Source organism: Rattus norvegicus, chromosome 6 (genome assembly GCF_036323735.1).
Source record: "Rattus norvegicus strain BN/NHsdMcwi chromosome 6, GRCr8, whole genome shotgun sequence".
NCBI classification, from domain to species: Eukaryota; Metazoa; Chordata; class Mammalia; order Rodentia; family Muridae; genus Rattus; species Rattus norvegicus.
Window position 1 is genome coordinate 33,651,212 of NC_086024.1, and position 15,372 is coordinate 33,666,583.

General features: G+C 39.7%; 1 protein-coding gene across 11 annotated transcripts in view; it reads left to right on the forward strand.

The window, feature by feature from the left end:
• The window catches only part of Atad2b (ATPase family, AAA domain containing 2B), a 143,458-nt gene that overhangs the window by 5,137 nt on the left and 122,949 nt on the right, over nucleotides 1-15,372 (forward strand). For 8 of the 11 annotated variants that reach the window (XR_005505748.2, NM_001427483.1, XM_063262289.1 and 5 more), the window contains exon 2: nucleotides 14,996-15,147. Coding sequence is in view for 9 of the 11 variants with exons in the window: in NM_001427483.1 (NP_001414412.1) it covers nucleotides 14,996-15,147 (152 nt within the window). In the remaining 2 variants the exon portion in view is untranslated. Of the gene's footprint in view, nucleotides 1-928; nucleotides 1,987-2,020; nucleotides 14,089-14,995; nucleotides 15,148-15,372 lie in introns of those variants that run through there. The other 3 variants (XM_039113116.2, XM_039113120.2, XM_063262288.1) reach the window with 3 other exon arrangements.

Genomic DNA, 15,372 nt, shown 5'->3' on the forward strand with positions numbered 1-15,372 from the left:
ATGTTTGCATAAACTTGAGATGTAGGCTACAGCTGGCAGTGGTAGTATATGCCTGTGAATTTGGGCACTTGAGAGAGAGACTGAGGCAGAAGGATTGCCAAGAGTATGAGGCCAGCCAAGGGTACAGAGTGAGTTTATAACCATTTGGAGCTGCTTCATAGTGAGAGTCTATCTTAGAAGACCAAGGGGTGTGTGTGTGAGTGTGCGTGTGTGTGCGTGTGTGTGCGTGTGTGTGCGTGTGTGTGCGTGTGTGTGTGTGGAATAGGGAGCCTAGGCATGTGCTGCATGACCATGCTTCCAGGAATCAGATCAACCTTAGGAATTTGATGCCAATCTGGATGATAGACTCTGTCTCAAAAATAAACAAAACAAAATAAAACAAACACATGCTAAGCACATGCTCTGTTCCTATACATCCTGCCCCCATCTAGATGCTTTTTTAAGGATCTTATGTATAATGTCAGGCTGTAGTTTGTATTGGTGTTTAAATAATTTGAGTGTATGCTGCTGTCAGATTCTCAACTTAATGGTGTTTTTAAGTTACGAATATGCTGGTAGTAAGTGTTTCTCATGTTGTTTTTTACTTACTTGGAGATAAATTAGAGATTTTGATTAAAGTCTTTCTCTAAGTAACTGTAAATGATGGCTCATTCCTGTAATCCTAGTACTGTGGAAGTTGAACAGTTGAAATGAACAGACAAACACCAAACCAACAATAGAAAAGCCCCTTTTGGGACAGGCAGTGGTGGTGTATGCCTTTAATCCCAGCACTCAGGAGGCCGAGGCAGACAGATCTCTGAGTTAGAAGCCAGCCTGATCTATATTGGGAGTACTAGGATAGCGAGGACTACACAGAAGAAACCCTGTCTCCAGAGCAGGGAATGGGGTGGGGGGTGGTGGAAGCCTTTTTTTTTTTTTTCTTTAGGTTGTTTTTCTCTTTAAGAAGAGATTTTGCAGGGCTGGGGATTTAGCTCAGTGGTAGAGCGCTTACCTAGGAAGCGCAAGGCCCTGGGTTCGGTCCCCAGCTCCGAAAAAAAAAAAAAAAAAGAAGAGATTTTGCTATGTTGATTGGGTTGGTCTTGAACTTCTGCCTTAGTCCTTTGAATAACTAACTATAGCCAGTGTACCTAGTACCTTTAGACTATGAGACAATTGGCTGTAGGCATCATGAGAGCAGGCACTGTATTTTATTTTCCTACTAATTCCTCTATTCAGGACCTACTTCAACATGTGACAAGATGCTCACTGTATCTGCTAATGAGTGAATGAATAGTAATGTGAGGAGCTGCCTGTTTTGTGAAAATCCAGTGCTTTAGGAATAGAGGGTAACACGCCCAACACTTACACAGCAGAGTACTGTGTGATCTGATCTCAGTGAGAGAAGACACACCTAACCCTTGAGAGACTTGAGGCCTCAGGGAGTGGGGAGGCCTGGCAGGTGGGATGGGAGTGGGGACATCATCTTGGAGATGGGAGAGGACGAAGGGGATGAGGAACTGGAGGGGGATAATGACTGGACTGTAAAAAAGGATTAAAGAATTAAAAAACAAAACAAAGCAAAAAGAATAGAGGAAAAACGAAATTTAGCTCCTACATTAAGAACTATAAATGTATATATGTGGTAGGCATATGAGAAAACAGTGAGTTGGTTCTGACAGTCACTGACATAGATAAGTTCAATTACAGTTCTGGATTCTACCTTCTGAATGTTTTGGTGGAATTCTTTCATGTTCTTTGTTGTTGAGATGTAGCTTCAAAGGAGATCCCGTCTTCTGTGTTGCTTAGGCTGGCCTTGAATTTGTACTTTATCTCAGCTTCCCAGGGAACTAGGATGCTAAGCATACATCACCTTGACTGATGTGTTCTGCAAGCTGAGGTCCCATTCACAATACAGTTTGTGTGAGTTGCCCTTCCTGGAGTTCTACAGTTTCATTCTTGAATGTTGTGACTGTTGAGTCTCCAGACTCTAGCATAGTGCTAGATGAGGTAGGTATACCACACAATTTTAATTTTTTAAAGCCTAGTGGGAGGGAGAAAAGTATATACTATAACAATATAATTAACCCTGTGAAGGCTGGTGCCTTCTGTCTACATTTATTTGGATAACTTGGCGGCCTTTTTAGAGCTACCACTTTAATAGTCAGTCCCTGCAGGGGTTTCATATGGGCCGAAAGCGTCTGGAAATTATGTTTGCCTAATCATGTGTCACAATTTTATACTCATTCTTGTCTCCTTTTAGGTCCTTAAAGTCTTGGATACCTCATTTAGTGGCAAATTTAGACTTAAGTAAGGAAATAAGAGAATTCTGTTGTAGTGAATTGACAGAGGCTTTCGGTTATGGAGCATTTCTCTCATGTGCTACTCAGTTTCTTTGCATATTATGGTTAGTGAGCTTAGTGTGATCTGGTTTAGAGCTTTTGAGAGACAATAGAGTGATCTGGTACTTTTGGACTTGGATTTTCAAGTTACTTTAAAAACATCTCTGTCAGCCCTCAGTTTTATTTTTTGTAGAAATTAATTTCAGGGGGCTGGAGAGATGGCTTAGCGGTTAAGAGCGCCCGACCGCTCTTCCAGAGGTCATGAGTTCAATTCCCAGCAACCACATGGTGGCTCACAACCATCTGTAAAGAGATCTGATGCCCTCTTCTGGTGTATCTGAAGACAGCTACAGTGTACTTATATATAATAAATAAATAAATCTTTAAAAAAAAATGTAATTTCAGAGAAATAGAGAAAAATTAAAGTTCTTGTGTTCGTATTTTTGTTTATTGCAAAATCTTTAGTGCTAGCCAACTTTATTTAAAGTAAAGGTGATTAATAAAATTGAATCATTTATTAAATATTTGGTCTTCAAAAAGATAGAGGAACAATATAGTCCAAAGCCAGTATACGGACTGTTGATGGCTTCTGGGGTAAAGGTACTAGCCACTAAGACTCCCTGAAATCCACATGATGGAGCAGGAGAGCCAACTCTACAAGGAGTCCTCTGCCCCAGACACCTGCCACATTCCTATACACACAATAAACAAACAAATGCAAAGAATAAAGTATAGTTTAAAACTACTCTGTGTTACAACTTTGTGCAATGCTTACTCTTTAGATCTACTTACAACTGTTTGATTTTTTTTTTTCTTTTTTCTTTTTTTTTCCGGAGCTGGGGACCGAACCCAGGGCCTTGCGCTCGCTAGGCAAGCGTTCTACCGCTGAGCTAAATCCCCAACCCCACAACCGTTTGATTTTTGAGACAATATCTTGCTGTATTTAAATCTCAAGCTGGACTTGAACTGTGACATCCTTTTGGTTTACTCTTTTAAGTGCTACCTTACTTGTTTCTGGCTAAAGTTTTGTATTTTTAATATTTTGATGTCTGAGCTTTAAGTACCTTTAGAAGAAAATTTGTGTAAAAAGTCACAGGTTAAAAATGTAATAGAAATTGTAAAGTCATTTTTATAAAGTTTCACTATTTAGTATAATTAGTTTATAAAGAGCTACCTTGATAAATGATAATTCCTAAGTAATTTATGTAAGGTTTTTAGAAATATATTATTGTTGTTGTTTTTGTTGTTTTTGTTGTTGTTGTTGTTGTTATTCTAGAGAGTCTATATAGCCCTGGCTGGCCTGGATTTTGCTGTGTGAACCAGGCTACAGAGATCTACTTGTCTCTGCTTTCTGAGTGCTGGAAGAATGGTATGCACCACCATCCCTGGCTTCTATTTTTGTTATTTTTATTTTTTAGGTTAATATACAAAGTAGTAGATTTCATTAGGGATTTTTATTTAGTTTTTTTTAAATGGGGCTTCATGTAGCCCATACTGACTTTAAACTTGCTGTTTTCTATAGCTCTTCGAGTGCTGAGATTATAGTGTGAACCACATCTAATTCATACAGTGCTGAGCATCAAACCCAGGCCTCATGTATGCTGGGCAAACGTTCTACTAACTGAACTACCTTCCTCATTAGAACATTTTCATGCATGTATTTCATTATCTTTTGTTCTAATTGTTGGGAGTTAGCATATTTTTGTAGTTAATATTTCATTGGAAATCTGCTATAAGCATTATCACAGTTAAAAAAAATGAGGTATTTATTCTTTTAAAAAGCCCACCTAGTCTTTCTAGATTATAGAAAGCAGTGCTTAATAGGTTGGGTGGCCATTATTTGCCTGCAGTCAGTCTGCTTGTGCCAGAAGAATGATCAGTGTCTTCAACATTCAGTTGAATATGGTATGTGAGTAGGTGCACATGCAATAAGTTTATATGAGTAATATTTAGTTCTAGAGCTGGTTTTAGTTTTTTTTTTTTTTTTTTTTTTCTTTTTTTCGGAGCTGGGGACCGAACCCAGGGCCTTGTGCAAGCGCTCTACCACTGAGCTAAATCCCCAACCCCTGGTTTTAGTTTTTAACTCTTTATTTTCAGCCTCTGAGTGGTTGTGGATACACAGAGTCAATGTCTGATTGCTGTCTGATACCTTCATAGTGTTCTCACTGCATTTAACCATACACTTTGAAGTTGTGAGTGAGTATTCACAATGCTCCAATTAAAACATCCACACAGTGCCGCTTGTGCATTTGGTATGAGGATAGCACTGAGCTAGAGCATAGGGATGAGTAGAGTATGCATGTACTAAAAATAATGCTTACCCCAGATTTTCTGTTTTTGTCTCTGTGTCTGGTAGTGTATAAAAGTTCTTGTATTTCCACATTTCTACTGATATTTAGATATTTTAACATTGTTTCTTTACTACTGTCTTTGAGCAACTCATTATATTCATGCTAATTTTATTTTGATTTTGTTTATAAAATGCCAGTTAAGGTCTTTCCCCAAAACTCCTTTATTTTTTTGTTGTTGAAGTCACTGTTTTTTTCTTGTTTTACAAAGTATTCCAGACCACTGATTTTTGTGTGTGCACACACAAAAAGGTGTCTATGCCCATAAGTACACATGAGTAGGTCAGAAGAGGACACTGTGTGTCCCTCTGTCCCTCTCCACCTTTTTTCCTTGAGATAGTCTCTCTCACTGAACCTGCTCTCTGGTTTTTAGGTTAGACTGGTGGTAGTCAAGCTATAGCACTTCTCCTGTGTCTGCCCCTCCACTCCACCACTGTGCTGGGATCACAGGTTCATATGGTTATGCCCCGCTCTCTTTCTTTTTGATGTGAATGCTAGGACATTTAAATTCAGGCGATCATGCTTTTGCAGAAAGCAGTCTTATCCACTGAACTATTTGTCCAGCCCAACTTTAAAGTTTTCATTCCACGATGGGGGGGCTACTATTTATTTTTGACCTTGCATATATGATTTAACTTCTGTATTTCCCCCACCCTTACCCCCTTTCTTTTTTCTTTCTCTGACATGGAGTCTAGAGAATCTAGGCTGTTCTTGAATTCCTGGGCTCAAGTGATCTTTGCATGAATGTTTGCCTGCAGGGATGTGTGTGTGCTATTTGTGTGCTTAGTGCCTATGAGGGCTGAGGGAGGGCGTTGAATCCCTGGAACTGGAGTTACTTTTAGTTGTGAGCCTTTTATGTGGTTGCTAGGAAGTGGTGCTGGGTTCTTTTAGAGAGCAACAAGTATTGAGCCATTTCCCTAACCCTCACCCTAACCCTCACCCTGTTTTTTTTTTTTTTTTCCCCCTCAAGACAGGGTTTCTCTGTATAGACCAGGTTGGCCTTGAACTTACAGAGATCTGCCTTTGATTAAAAATGGTGTGTCCATTTTGAGTAGAGCTTGGGAGTTGGTTGCAGCAGGGGGCTTTGTGGCTGGGAAGAGATTAGCTATGAAAATCAAATCCCTGTTGGGCTTGGTGGGGGCATGGCCTAGGGTACAAGATAATATTGGGAAAGGTCAGTATTCACCGAAAATTCGTGTACCCTAGATGACCCCACAGCCCAGTTTTGACTTAGCACAGACTGAGATTTACCTCCTGTAGCTCTGCTTAACAGCAGTTACTGGAAAGGCTGGCTAGCACCATCTTGACTGTCCATGTGCACTGTGCAGGGGGATGACTGCCATAGAGATCCTGGGAGCAGGATCCTGGCCAGGGCCAGGGCTAGGACCAGCCATTTGCTGGAGCACACAGCTTCATCCAGCTCACAGCGACCAGGCTGTCTCATCAGCTTCTACATCCAAGAAGGTGCACCCCACAGCTTCATGAGCCTAGATGTCTGCTCTGTCTCCTGTCCTTTGCTGTGAGACAGGGTCTTGCTAGGTAGCCTTGGTTGTTCTGGAATTTTGTGTAGAAGAGGTTGGCCTTGAACTGAAGGTGATCCTGCTGCCTCTGCATCCCAGTTGCTGGGATTACTTGGATGTGCTACATGTCTCTCTTTTCGGGGCAGGTGAAATCACTGGGTTAGAGTTGTTTTTATATTAGTTAAAGTGTGTGTGTGTGTGTGTGTGTGTACGCGCGCGCGCGTGCGCACGCGCGGGCACCACAGTGAGCATGTGGAGGCCAAAGGACAACTTTCTACTCCATTCTCTCCTTTTATCTTTACTTGGGTTCTGGGGATCAAATTCATGTTGCCAGGCTTTTGAAGCAAGCGGCTTTTTTTTTTTCTGCTGAGACATCTTGCTTGATCTGTGTTTTAACTTTTACAGATTTTTCTACAAAGACTAAATAAAACTATCCTTACTCTACAGTAGTCTCAGCACTTAAGTTTTTATATACCTAGGTGTTAGGTTTTAACTTTCTTGAAAGGTTAGGGACTGAAACATCACTATTATCTTTAGTATATCAAACAGGAATAGGTATCTAATATATGGTGTGGAATGAGTAAATTAGTGGAGACAAGAGCTGCCGAGGTCTGCACTTAGGACCATGTGTCCTTACGCTTTTAACAGTCTTTACAGTTTTGGATTCATAGTGGTAGTGCTCCATGTGGGGCTGAGGCTAACTTCCAAGTCTGTGGTAGTTTCTCTACTCAGTCACAGCTCACAGTGTGTAGTGTCTGTTCCCACTGCCCAGTACTCTTTAAGATCAAGCTTAGAACTTACAATTACTATCATCCAGAGAATTCTGTCTGGAAGAGGCGCGTCTAAGTTATTGCAGACTGTTTTTGTTTCTCTGTTACTACTAGCCATTTGTCACTTGTGTGTCTTTTTTTGCACTCGCACATGATTTTATAATGATTGCTTAGAAACAGTGTAAGTAAGTACTGCTTTTGGGGTGTTTGAGGAACATTCAGGGCATTTTCTATGCCTGTAGTTTCAGGACTTGGTAGACAATGGCTGGCTTCAAGTAAATAAAGAGCAGTCCCAGCTTTGTTTTCTGCAGTCATGGTGACTGTTACTGCTGTACTTTTTTTTTTTTTTTTAACAAATAAAAGGGGAAAAAAGGATCAGCTGCATTTTTGAGCTTTCTAATGGGTCCTCGAATATGCTTAGTGGTCCCCTACTCCCTTAAAAGATAGAATAAAAGGTGGTCTTACCAAGGAAATTGGTACCCACAGTCTATATGATCTAACTGTGGGAACTTTTGTCTCTTTTAATAATTATATCTGGCTTCTGATTTTCTGAGAATTTTGTGTATATATGTATATATATATATGTATCAGTGTTGTGACTCTATCAACCCAATGAATTGTATTGGTTTCAAGTAAGTCATTTTTACTCCTTCTCTTAATATCTTCTCTACATAGTAGGTTTTCAATAAATGTTTGCTAATTGAATTTATTTTTTTTAGTCTAAGATTTTTTCCTACTCATGGATTGTAATTACTTCAACAGATTGCTAAATGGTTGTGGGTAGATTGCATAATCTCTCTGAAATATCTTTGTCATGAAACCAGTAACACCTACCCTCAAAGGGTTAGGTTATAATTAGCTAGTAAAGTGCTTTGAAGATGAAAAAGCTAAGGTTGAGCATTATGATCAGCCTATTAAAGGTAAATTGTTAGTATCAGGTTTGTAGATAAAAGCTTTCCCAAACCTTGAAGATAATTAAGTAGTGTTAAAATAATTATTTTGTACCTATTTAGATCTGGTTATTTGTATTACTTAAATCCTTAGATTCTTTTGTAAGGAGGAACCTTTTTATAGTACTGTTTGTGCTGAGGTTCGGTCTTTGTTATATCCATGTCGAAACCCTCTCATGGTAAAAGAAGTGAATGTGCAGGACTAGTGCATCGGTTGGGATGCTGTGCCTCAGATGATACTTGAATTGTGTTATTTACCTGAGCCCTCAAACTTGCCTACTGAGAATCAGTTGAAGTCTTGTTAGATCACTCCACCTCCAGAGATTCTAGTCCAACAGGTTATAGCCGTCTACGATGAGTAATATAGGTTCTGATGCAAGTGGTATTTGAACAGCAGTTTGAGAGAAGCTTTTGTTTTGTTTTGTTTTGTTTTGTTTTGTTTTGTTTCTCTGTGTAGTCCAGAACTTAACCTGTAGATCAGACTGACCTCCAGCTCAGAGATCTGCCTGTCTCTACCTCCTGAGTGCTGGGATTAAAGGCATATATTACCATGTCCAGCAAAACTTTTTTTTTTTTTTTGGTAAAGGATCTTTTCTTTGTTTTCTTTTTTTCTATTTCTTATTTATTTTACTGTCATACAATGCATCCCTACTCTTGCCTCTCTGCTTCCAGTGTGCCCAGCCTAAAATTTATTAATTGTGGAACTAGATTGATATTTAGAAAATTATATGGACAGATTACTTCAAATAATTTACTTTTTTTGGTTATGTTTAATTCCTTGTACATAGTACGTGTCTTCAGAATTTTCTTTGGAATACTTTATTACTTGCAGATAAAGAACTTGGTCAAATAAGCTTGTGAAATAATGCTGTATATATGTTGCAGATATTAGGAAGATACAGTGATTTAGGTTAGAGCTTTTGCAGGAAGATTTAATGCAAAAAAGAGTCTTATATGATGAGTGATAGGATTTGATTAGAAGGAATAATGCTGCAGGGTGTAGATTCCCAGCACTCAGGAGACAGGCAGGCAGATAGAGCCCTGTGAGTTTGAGGTCAGCCTGGTCTACAGAACAGGGAGAGCTATAGCAAAGAAAAAAAACCTGTATCAAAAAAAAAAAAAAAAAAAAAAAGAACGTTGCTAGCTTATGCGATCTGAATTGGTACAGTAGCTTGTAGGTATTAGTTTCTGTATTACAGTATACCTGAGCTTAGAAGATACGGCATTTCTCCTCAGCAATACTTTAGAATAGGTCCTATAGGATGATCTCCTCTGTCTCACAGAGGTGGACCACTAAGCAAGCACTTGGCAATTGTATACATCCCAAGTATATTGTGCACTTGAGTCACTAGTCTTTTTGTTAAAATGATTTCTGATTCAAAAAGTCTGAGAATGGAGCCCTCCCCATTCTCCCCCACTTCTGATACAAGGTCTCATGTAGCCCTGACGTCTTGGCACTCCCTATGTGTACTAGACTGGCCTTTAAGTTCATAAAACAGAGCCACCTGCCTCTGCCTATGGAGTGCTGAGATTAAGTGTCTGCACCACCAGGCTCAGTAGTTAATGTTTAAAATTGTTTTTCATTTTACATGTATGGGTGTTTTGCCTGCATGTATGTCTGCATTACATGAGTCCAGGTGCCTGTGGAGGCTAGAAGATAGTGTTGGATCTCCTGGAACTGGAGACACAGATGGTAATGAGTCACCATGTAGTGTTGGGAATTGAACCCAGATCTGCTGGAAGGTCATCCTGTGCTCTTTTTTTTTTTAAGTTTTTTTTATTAGATATATTACATTTCAAATATTATTCCCCTTCCTGGTTTCCTGTCCATGGCCCCCATTCCCTCCCCTCTCCCTCCCCCATAAGGGTATTCTCCCTATACATCCCCATTACTGCCCCCCCCCCCATATTCCCCTGCACTAGGGGTCCAACCTTGGCAGGACCAAGGGCTTCCCCTTCCACTGGTGCCCCAACAAGGCTATTCTCTGCTACATATGCAGTTGGAGCCCTGGGTCAGTCCATGTATAGTCTTTCGGTAGTGGTTTAGTCCCTGGAAGCTCTGGTTGGTTGGCATTGTTGTTTTTGGGGTTGCAAGCTCCTTTAGCTTTTTCAATCCTTCCTCTAATTCCCCACAAGGGGTGCTGTTCTCAGTTCAGTGGTTTGCTGCTGGCATTGACCTCTGTATTGGACATGCTCTGGATGTGTCTCTCAGGAGAGATCTATATCCGGTCCCTTTCAGCAAGCATTTTTTAGCTTCATCAATCTTACCTAATTTTAGTGGCTGTATATATATGGGCCACATGTGGGGCAGGCTCTGAATGGCCATTCCTTGAGTCGCTGCTCTAAACTTTGCTTCCATATCCCCTCCTATGGATATTTTTTCCCCTTTTAAGAAGGAGTGGGAGCATCTGCATTTTGGTCATCCTTCTTCTTGAGCTTCCTGTGGTCTGTGGATTGCATCTTGGGTAATTCAGGCTTTTTGGCTAATATCCACTTATCAATGAGTGCATACCAAATCATCCTGTGCTCTTAACCACGGAGCCATCTCTCTCTCCAGCCTCAGAGTCTATGTTTTTAATAGCTCCCACACTGATGATGCCTATGCTTGTTGGTCTTCATACTACATTGTTAGTGAGAATATCTTGGAGGAATCATTGACAAGTGGCTTTTATGGCTTTTCCTCTTTAGAGACCATAAGTATAATAGAATGGATTTTCTGAGATAGAATATAGGAAATTATTTTAAAATAAAAAGCAAAATTTTAGGTCTCTTCTCCTTCCCTCCTTTCCCCTTCCTTCCTTCCTTCCTTCCTTCCTGCCTTCCTTCCTTCCTTTCTTTTTTCTTCTTTCTTTCTTTCTTTCTTTCTTTCTTTCTTTCTTTCTTGTCCTTTTTCCTCTTCCCTTTCCTTTCCTTTCCTTTTTTTGTTTTTGTTTTTGTTGTTTGTTTTGGAGATAACATTTCACCATGTAACTGGTTTCCTGGAACTAACTCCTTTGGGTCTCAAACTCAGAGATGAGTTTACCTTCTCCTGTCTCCCCAGTGGTTGGTCAAAGATATTCACTATCATTACCAGCTCCTAGGTAGTTTTCTTTTTCTTTTGTAATTCATTAACCAGGTGATCTTGGACTAGCTAGTTAACTTAACTCAGAACTTTATATTTACTCTGTTAAAGGACAGTGTTAGAGAAAGCAAGAGTTCACTGTACAGTTTAAAAAACTTTTTTTTTTTTTGAGACAGGATCTCCCTTTGTATCCCTGACTAGCCTTGAATTTGTGATTTTTCTTGCTGTAGCCCAAGTGCTGGGATTTCAGGCATGTATTATCATGTCAGATTCCAATGTTTGAGTTTGTAATTGCTTTTCATTTTGTGCAGTCAGTACTAGTACTTGTGGCCTTAAAAATAGTTCACATTCTGCAACAGATGGAGATAACTACAGAAAACCACATCCAGTTGATGCACAGAGTTGGAGAACCCAGTTCAGAAAGATAGGTGTATACTTAAGGCTCAGGGAACATTGTGGAATGGGTGGTGGATACATTGTAAGAGGATCAGGCTGTTTGCTGTAAAACTGTATCTTCTAGTAATGTTAGAAGGTACACCCATAAAGTCTCACCAGCATGACTGCCTAAACATGAACTGAGCCCTACACAAAGAACTATACACAGCCGAGGAAAGATGGGACTGGGAGAGGTGCTCTGCCCTAGGGAAAAGCACTATGGTTGTCCAGTGCCAAATGGCCCGCTCAGTAAACATACGTAGAAGTAAAATAAGAACTGAGTAGGTCATATTTAAGAATAGATGTATGGGGGCTGGGGATTTAGCTCAGTGGTAGAGCGCTTACCTAGGAAGCGCAAGGCCCTGGGTTCGGTCCCCAGCTCTGAAAAAAAGAAACAAACAAACAAAAAAAGAATAGATGTATGTATATGCATTGAATAACAATTAATGAAAGAAGAGGCCAAAAATTTGAAGAAAAGTGTGTGTGTGTGTGTGTGTGTGTGTGTGTGTGTGTGTGTGTGTATGGGAGAGAGGCAAGGGAAAGAAATGTTGAAAAATAAAGTAAAAAATTTTTTTAAAGAAGTAGAAAAAAAATGTTCATGGCATCCAGGGAGGATGGGGCACACACCTTGAATCCCAGCAATTAGATGGCAAAGGCAGGCAGATTTCTGAGTTTGAAACCATCTTGCTCTATCTAGTTCTAGGTGACATCTTTCTGTTAAATCGACGTCTTTTGAATATGCATGGACACATAAAGAATTATTTATTTTATGTATGTGAATATACTGTAGCTATCTTTAGCTAGGGCAGCAGACCTCATTACAGATGGTTATGAGCCACCATGTGGTTGCTGGGAATTGAACCTGGGTCCTCTGGAAGAGCAATCAGTGCTCTTAATCACTAAGCCATCTCTCTAGTCCCACATGGACACATTTAATTGTATATTTTCTAGTAACCTTTTTCTTTTTTCTTTTTTGGTGTCACTTCATGGATATTAAGCACTGTCACTGAGCTACAGTTTCAGCTACTAATAACTAGGATTTCACTGGTATAATCAGATGGCTTGCTCTGGGAAAATATAAAAATACGTATTTATTCAGAGCCTGCTCCACCTGGGGATCCAGCCCATATACATACAGCCACCAAACTCAAATAATATTGCTGATGCCAAGAAGTACATGGTGACAGGGGTGTGATATAGCTGTCTCCTGAGAGGCTCAGCCATAGTGTGACAAATATAGAGGTGGATGCTTGCAGCCAACCACTGAACTGAGAATGGGGCCCCCATTGCAGGAGTCAGAAAAAAGATTGAAGGAGCTGAAGGGACTTGCATTTCTGTAACAACACCAACTAACAAGGTCCCTCAGACCTCCCAGAGACTAAACCACCATCCAAAGAGTACACTTGCACAGACCCATAGCTCCAGCTGTATTTGTAGCAGAGGATGGCCTTGTTGGGGACCAAAGTGAGGAGAAGCACTTGGTCCTGCCAATGTTGGAATGCCTCCCCCCTACCCCCCCAGTGTAGGGGAATGTTAGGGTATAGAGGCGGAAAGGGGTGGACAGTTGAGTGGGGGAAAGGAGATAACATTTGAAATGTAAATAAAAATATCCAATAAAAAAGAATTATAAAAAAGTACGTATTTATGAATTGGATAATTTTAATGCATTTTCTTAAGTGTATAGTATATAAAAGGAAGGAATTAAACTATCTAAAGGATTTTTTTTCTTTAGACAAGATCTTTCCATGTTTCCTAGGATACCCTTGACCCAAGTAGATTCCTGTGCCCAGATTTAGGTTTTCTCAAATATTTTTATGCTAGGCATATTGCTGCTGGTTATATATGCCTTGGAAATACTTTCCTAGAATGGCATATGATACCTTTTCTTTTTTCTGTGGTGCTGCAGATCCTACCTAAGACCATTTTGTTGTTGAGATCAGATCTCATGTAGCAAAGGAGGATGTAGCCTTGAACTCCTGATCTACCTGGCTCCACCTTCCAAATGCTGGGATTACAGGTGTGGATGGCCACGTCCAGCCGCTGTTGCTCTCCTGTTCTTTTTCTAGGTTGGGGTTGTAGGCATGAGCCATATGCCTGGTTAAGTAAATGTATTGATAATAGTGGGAGCCAAGTTTCTATCTGAGAAGGCTTTATAAATGTAAAAAGGAAAAGAATGGGCGGAATTGCTGTGTGGAATAAATATGGCAGTATTGGGATAAGTCCATGTCTCTTGTTATTTACCTCTTGTTATTTACCTATGGCTTACAAATAGGTATGTCCATGTCTGTGCTTAGTTTTCTGAGAGGACTTACTGGAGTGAGACTCGGAACAGCAAGTGCGCCAAGTACTAGTTCTTAGTTCTTTTACCAAAAGGAACCAAGGATCCTTGCAGAAACAATTATTTCTAGAGCCAGAAAGTGAAAGTACAAAGTGAGTCCTGAAAAGTCTTCTCTAAAAAAAGTATTCAAAATGATAGGATATGTGAAAAGATACCGGAATCATTTTTAATCACTTTTTACTTTTAGCCAAATCTTACAAAATTTAAGCAACAAGAGTACAGTGTTATGATTTGAAGTATAGAGAACCCATGAGTCTGTACTTGAGAGAAATGAGTAAATTAGTGGGGAAGGAGGACATTTCCCCTTAAAGCAGAATGTCAACTAAACCTGCAGAAAGAGTGATGCAGGTAAGTAAGGGTCACTGTCACAGTCAAGGTCTGGGTGGAGGTTTGCTTCAAAGTAGGATATTAGTAAGTTATCAGAATATTATGTAGTGAAACAGATGGGAAAAACCTGACAGGTATCAGCTTGACCTATTTATGGTCAGGTGGTGGGAGAAGGGTGAGTTAGTGTACACAACTTTATTTCTATACATTCTCTGTAAAGTGTACGGCCTAAATCAGATTATGAGGAAAATCACCTAGTCACAGACTGGAGGGTTAGATTAGCAAATGAAAACTGTTCCGTCTCTGTTCTTGTCTCTCTCCCTCCATCCCCATGCTCCCTTCCCTTTTATTTCTTGTTTGTTTTTAGAGTCTTATGGTGCAGCTCTAGAACTTAACTATAGTTCTGGCAGCTTCCACATTTAAGTTAATCCTTTTGCTTCAGCCTCTGAGGTAGCATTACAGGTGTGAGTGATCATTCTAGGCTGAAAACTATTCTTACAGTCAAGGTTATTAAAGAGAACTAAAGACTGAGGCTTTGCTGCAAAGTGAAGGGGAGAGATCTGACCGTGAAGTCAAGATATCGATAGCTCATGGATAGGAGGATCTTGGACTTGAGATGTTGTGGAGAAACTTGGCAAAATTTGAATGGTTTGGCTATGTGTTAGGATTTCCTAAATTGGAAGGTTCTGAGGTAGCAAAGTCCTTGCTTTGGGACTCCTATTAATGGAGTATTTAGGTAAGTATGAGGCATCATGTCATGGAGAGATACATGTATGTACCTCAAGCAGTCATAGACTTTTTCTTTTTAATTTTTGAGACAGTGCTTATAGGCTACTTCAAATTCCTTATATATAAATTAAAAACACTATTATTCAAGCATATTAATCTTGGTAGGAATAATACATTCCTTTTTATTGCTGTCTTTCAGAAAGCTGAAGTTGATGGAAGTTTAAGTGATAGCCACGTGTCTCCTCCAGCCAAGCGCACTTTGAAACAGCCGGATTCTGTTTGCAAAGACAAATCAAAGTCACGAAGTACTGGTCAGCGAGAGGAATGGAACATACCATCTGGTCAGGCCAGGTGAGGACGCACTGCTTTTGTTTTTTCATGAATACATTGATTATTTGCTATGATTTAGGGCCAGTAATGATGTTAATTTTCTTTTTAAATGAAAGTGTCTTACAAATACTCATGTATATTCATAATTGATATTAGACTTATTTTAAACTTTCTGTTAATTTTATTTTTCCAAATATGCTGTAAAATGTGTTTGTTTTAAAAGAAATGTATAGTATGTACCAGAAA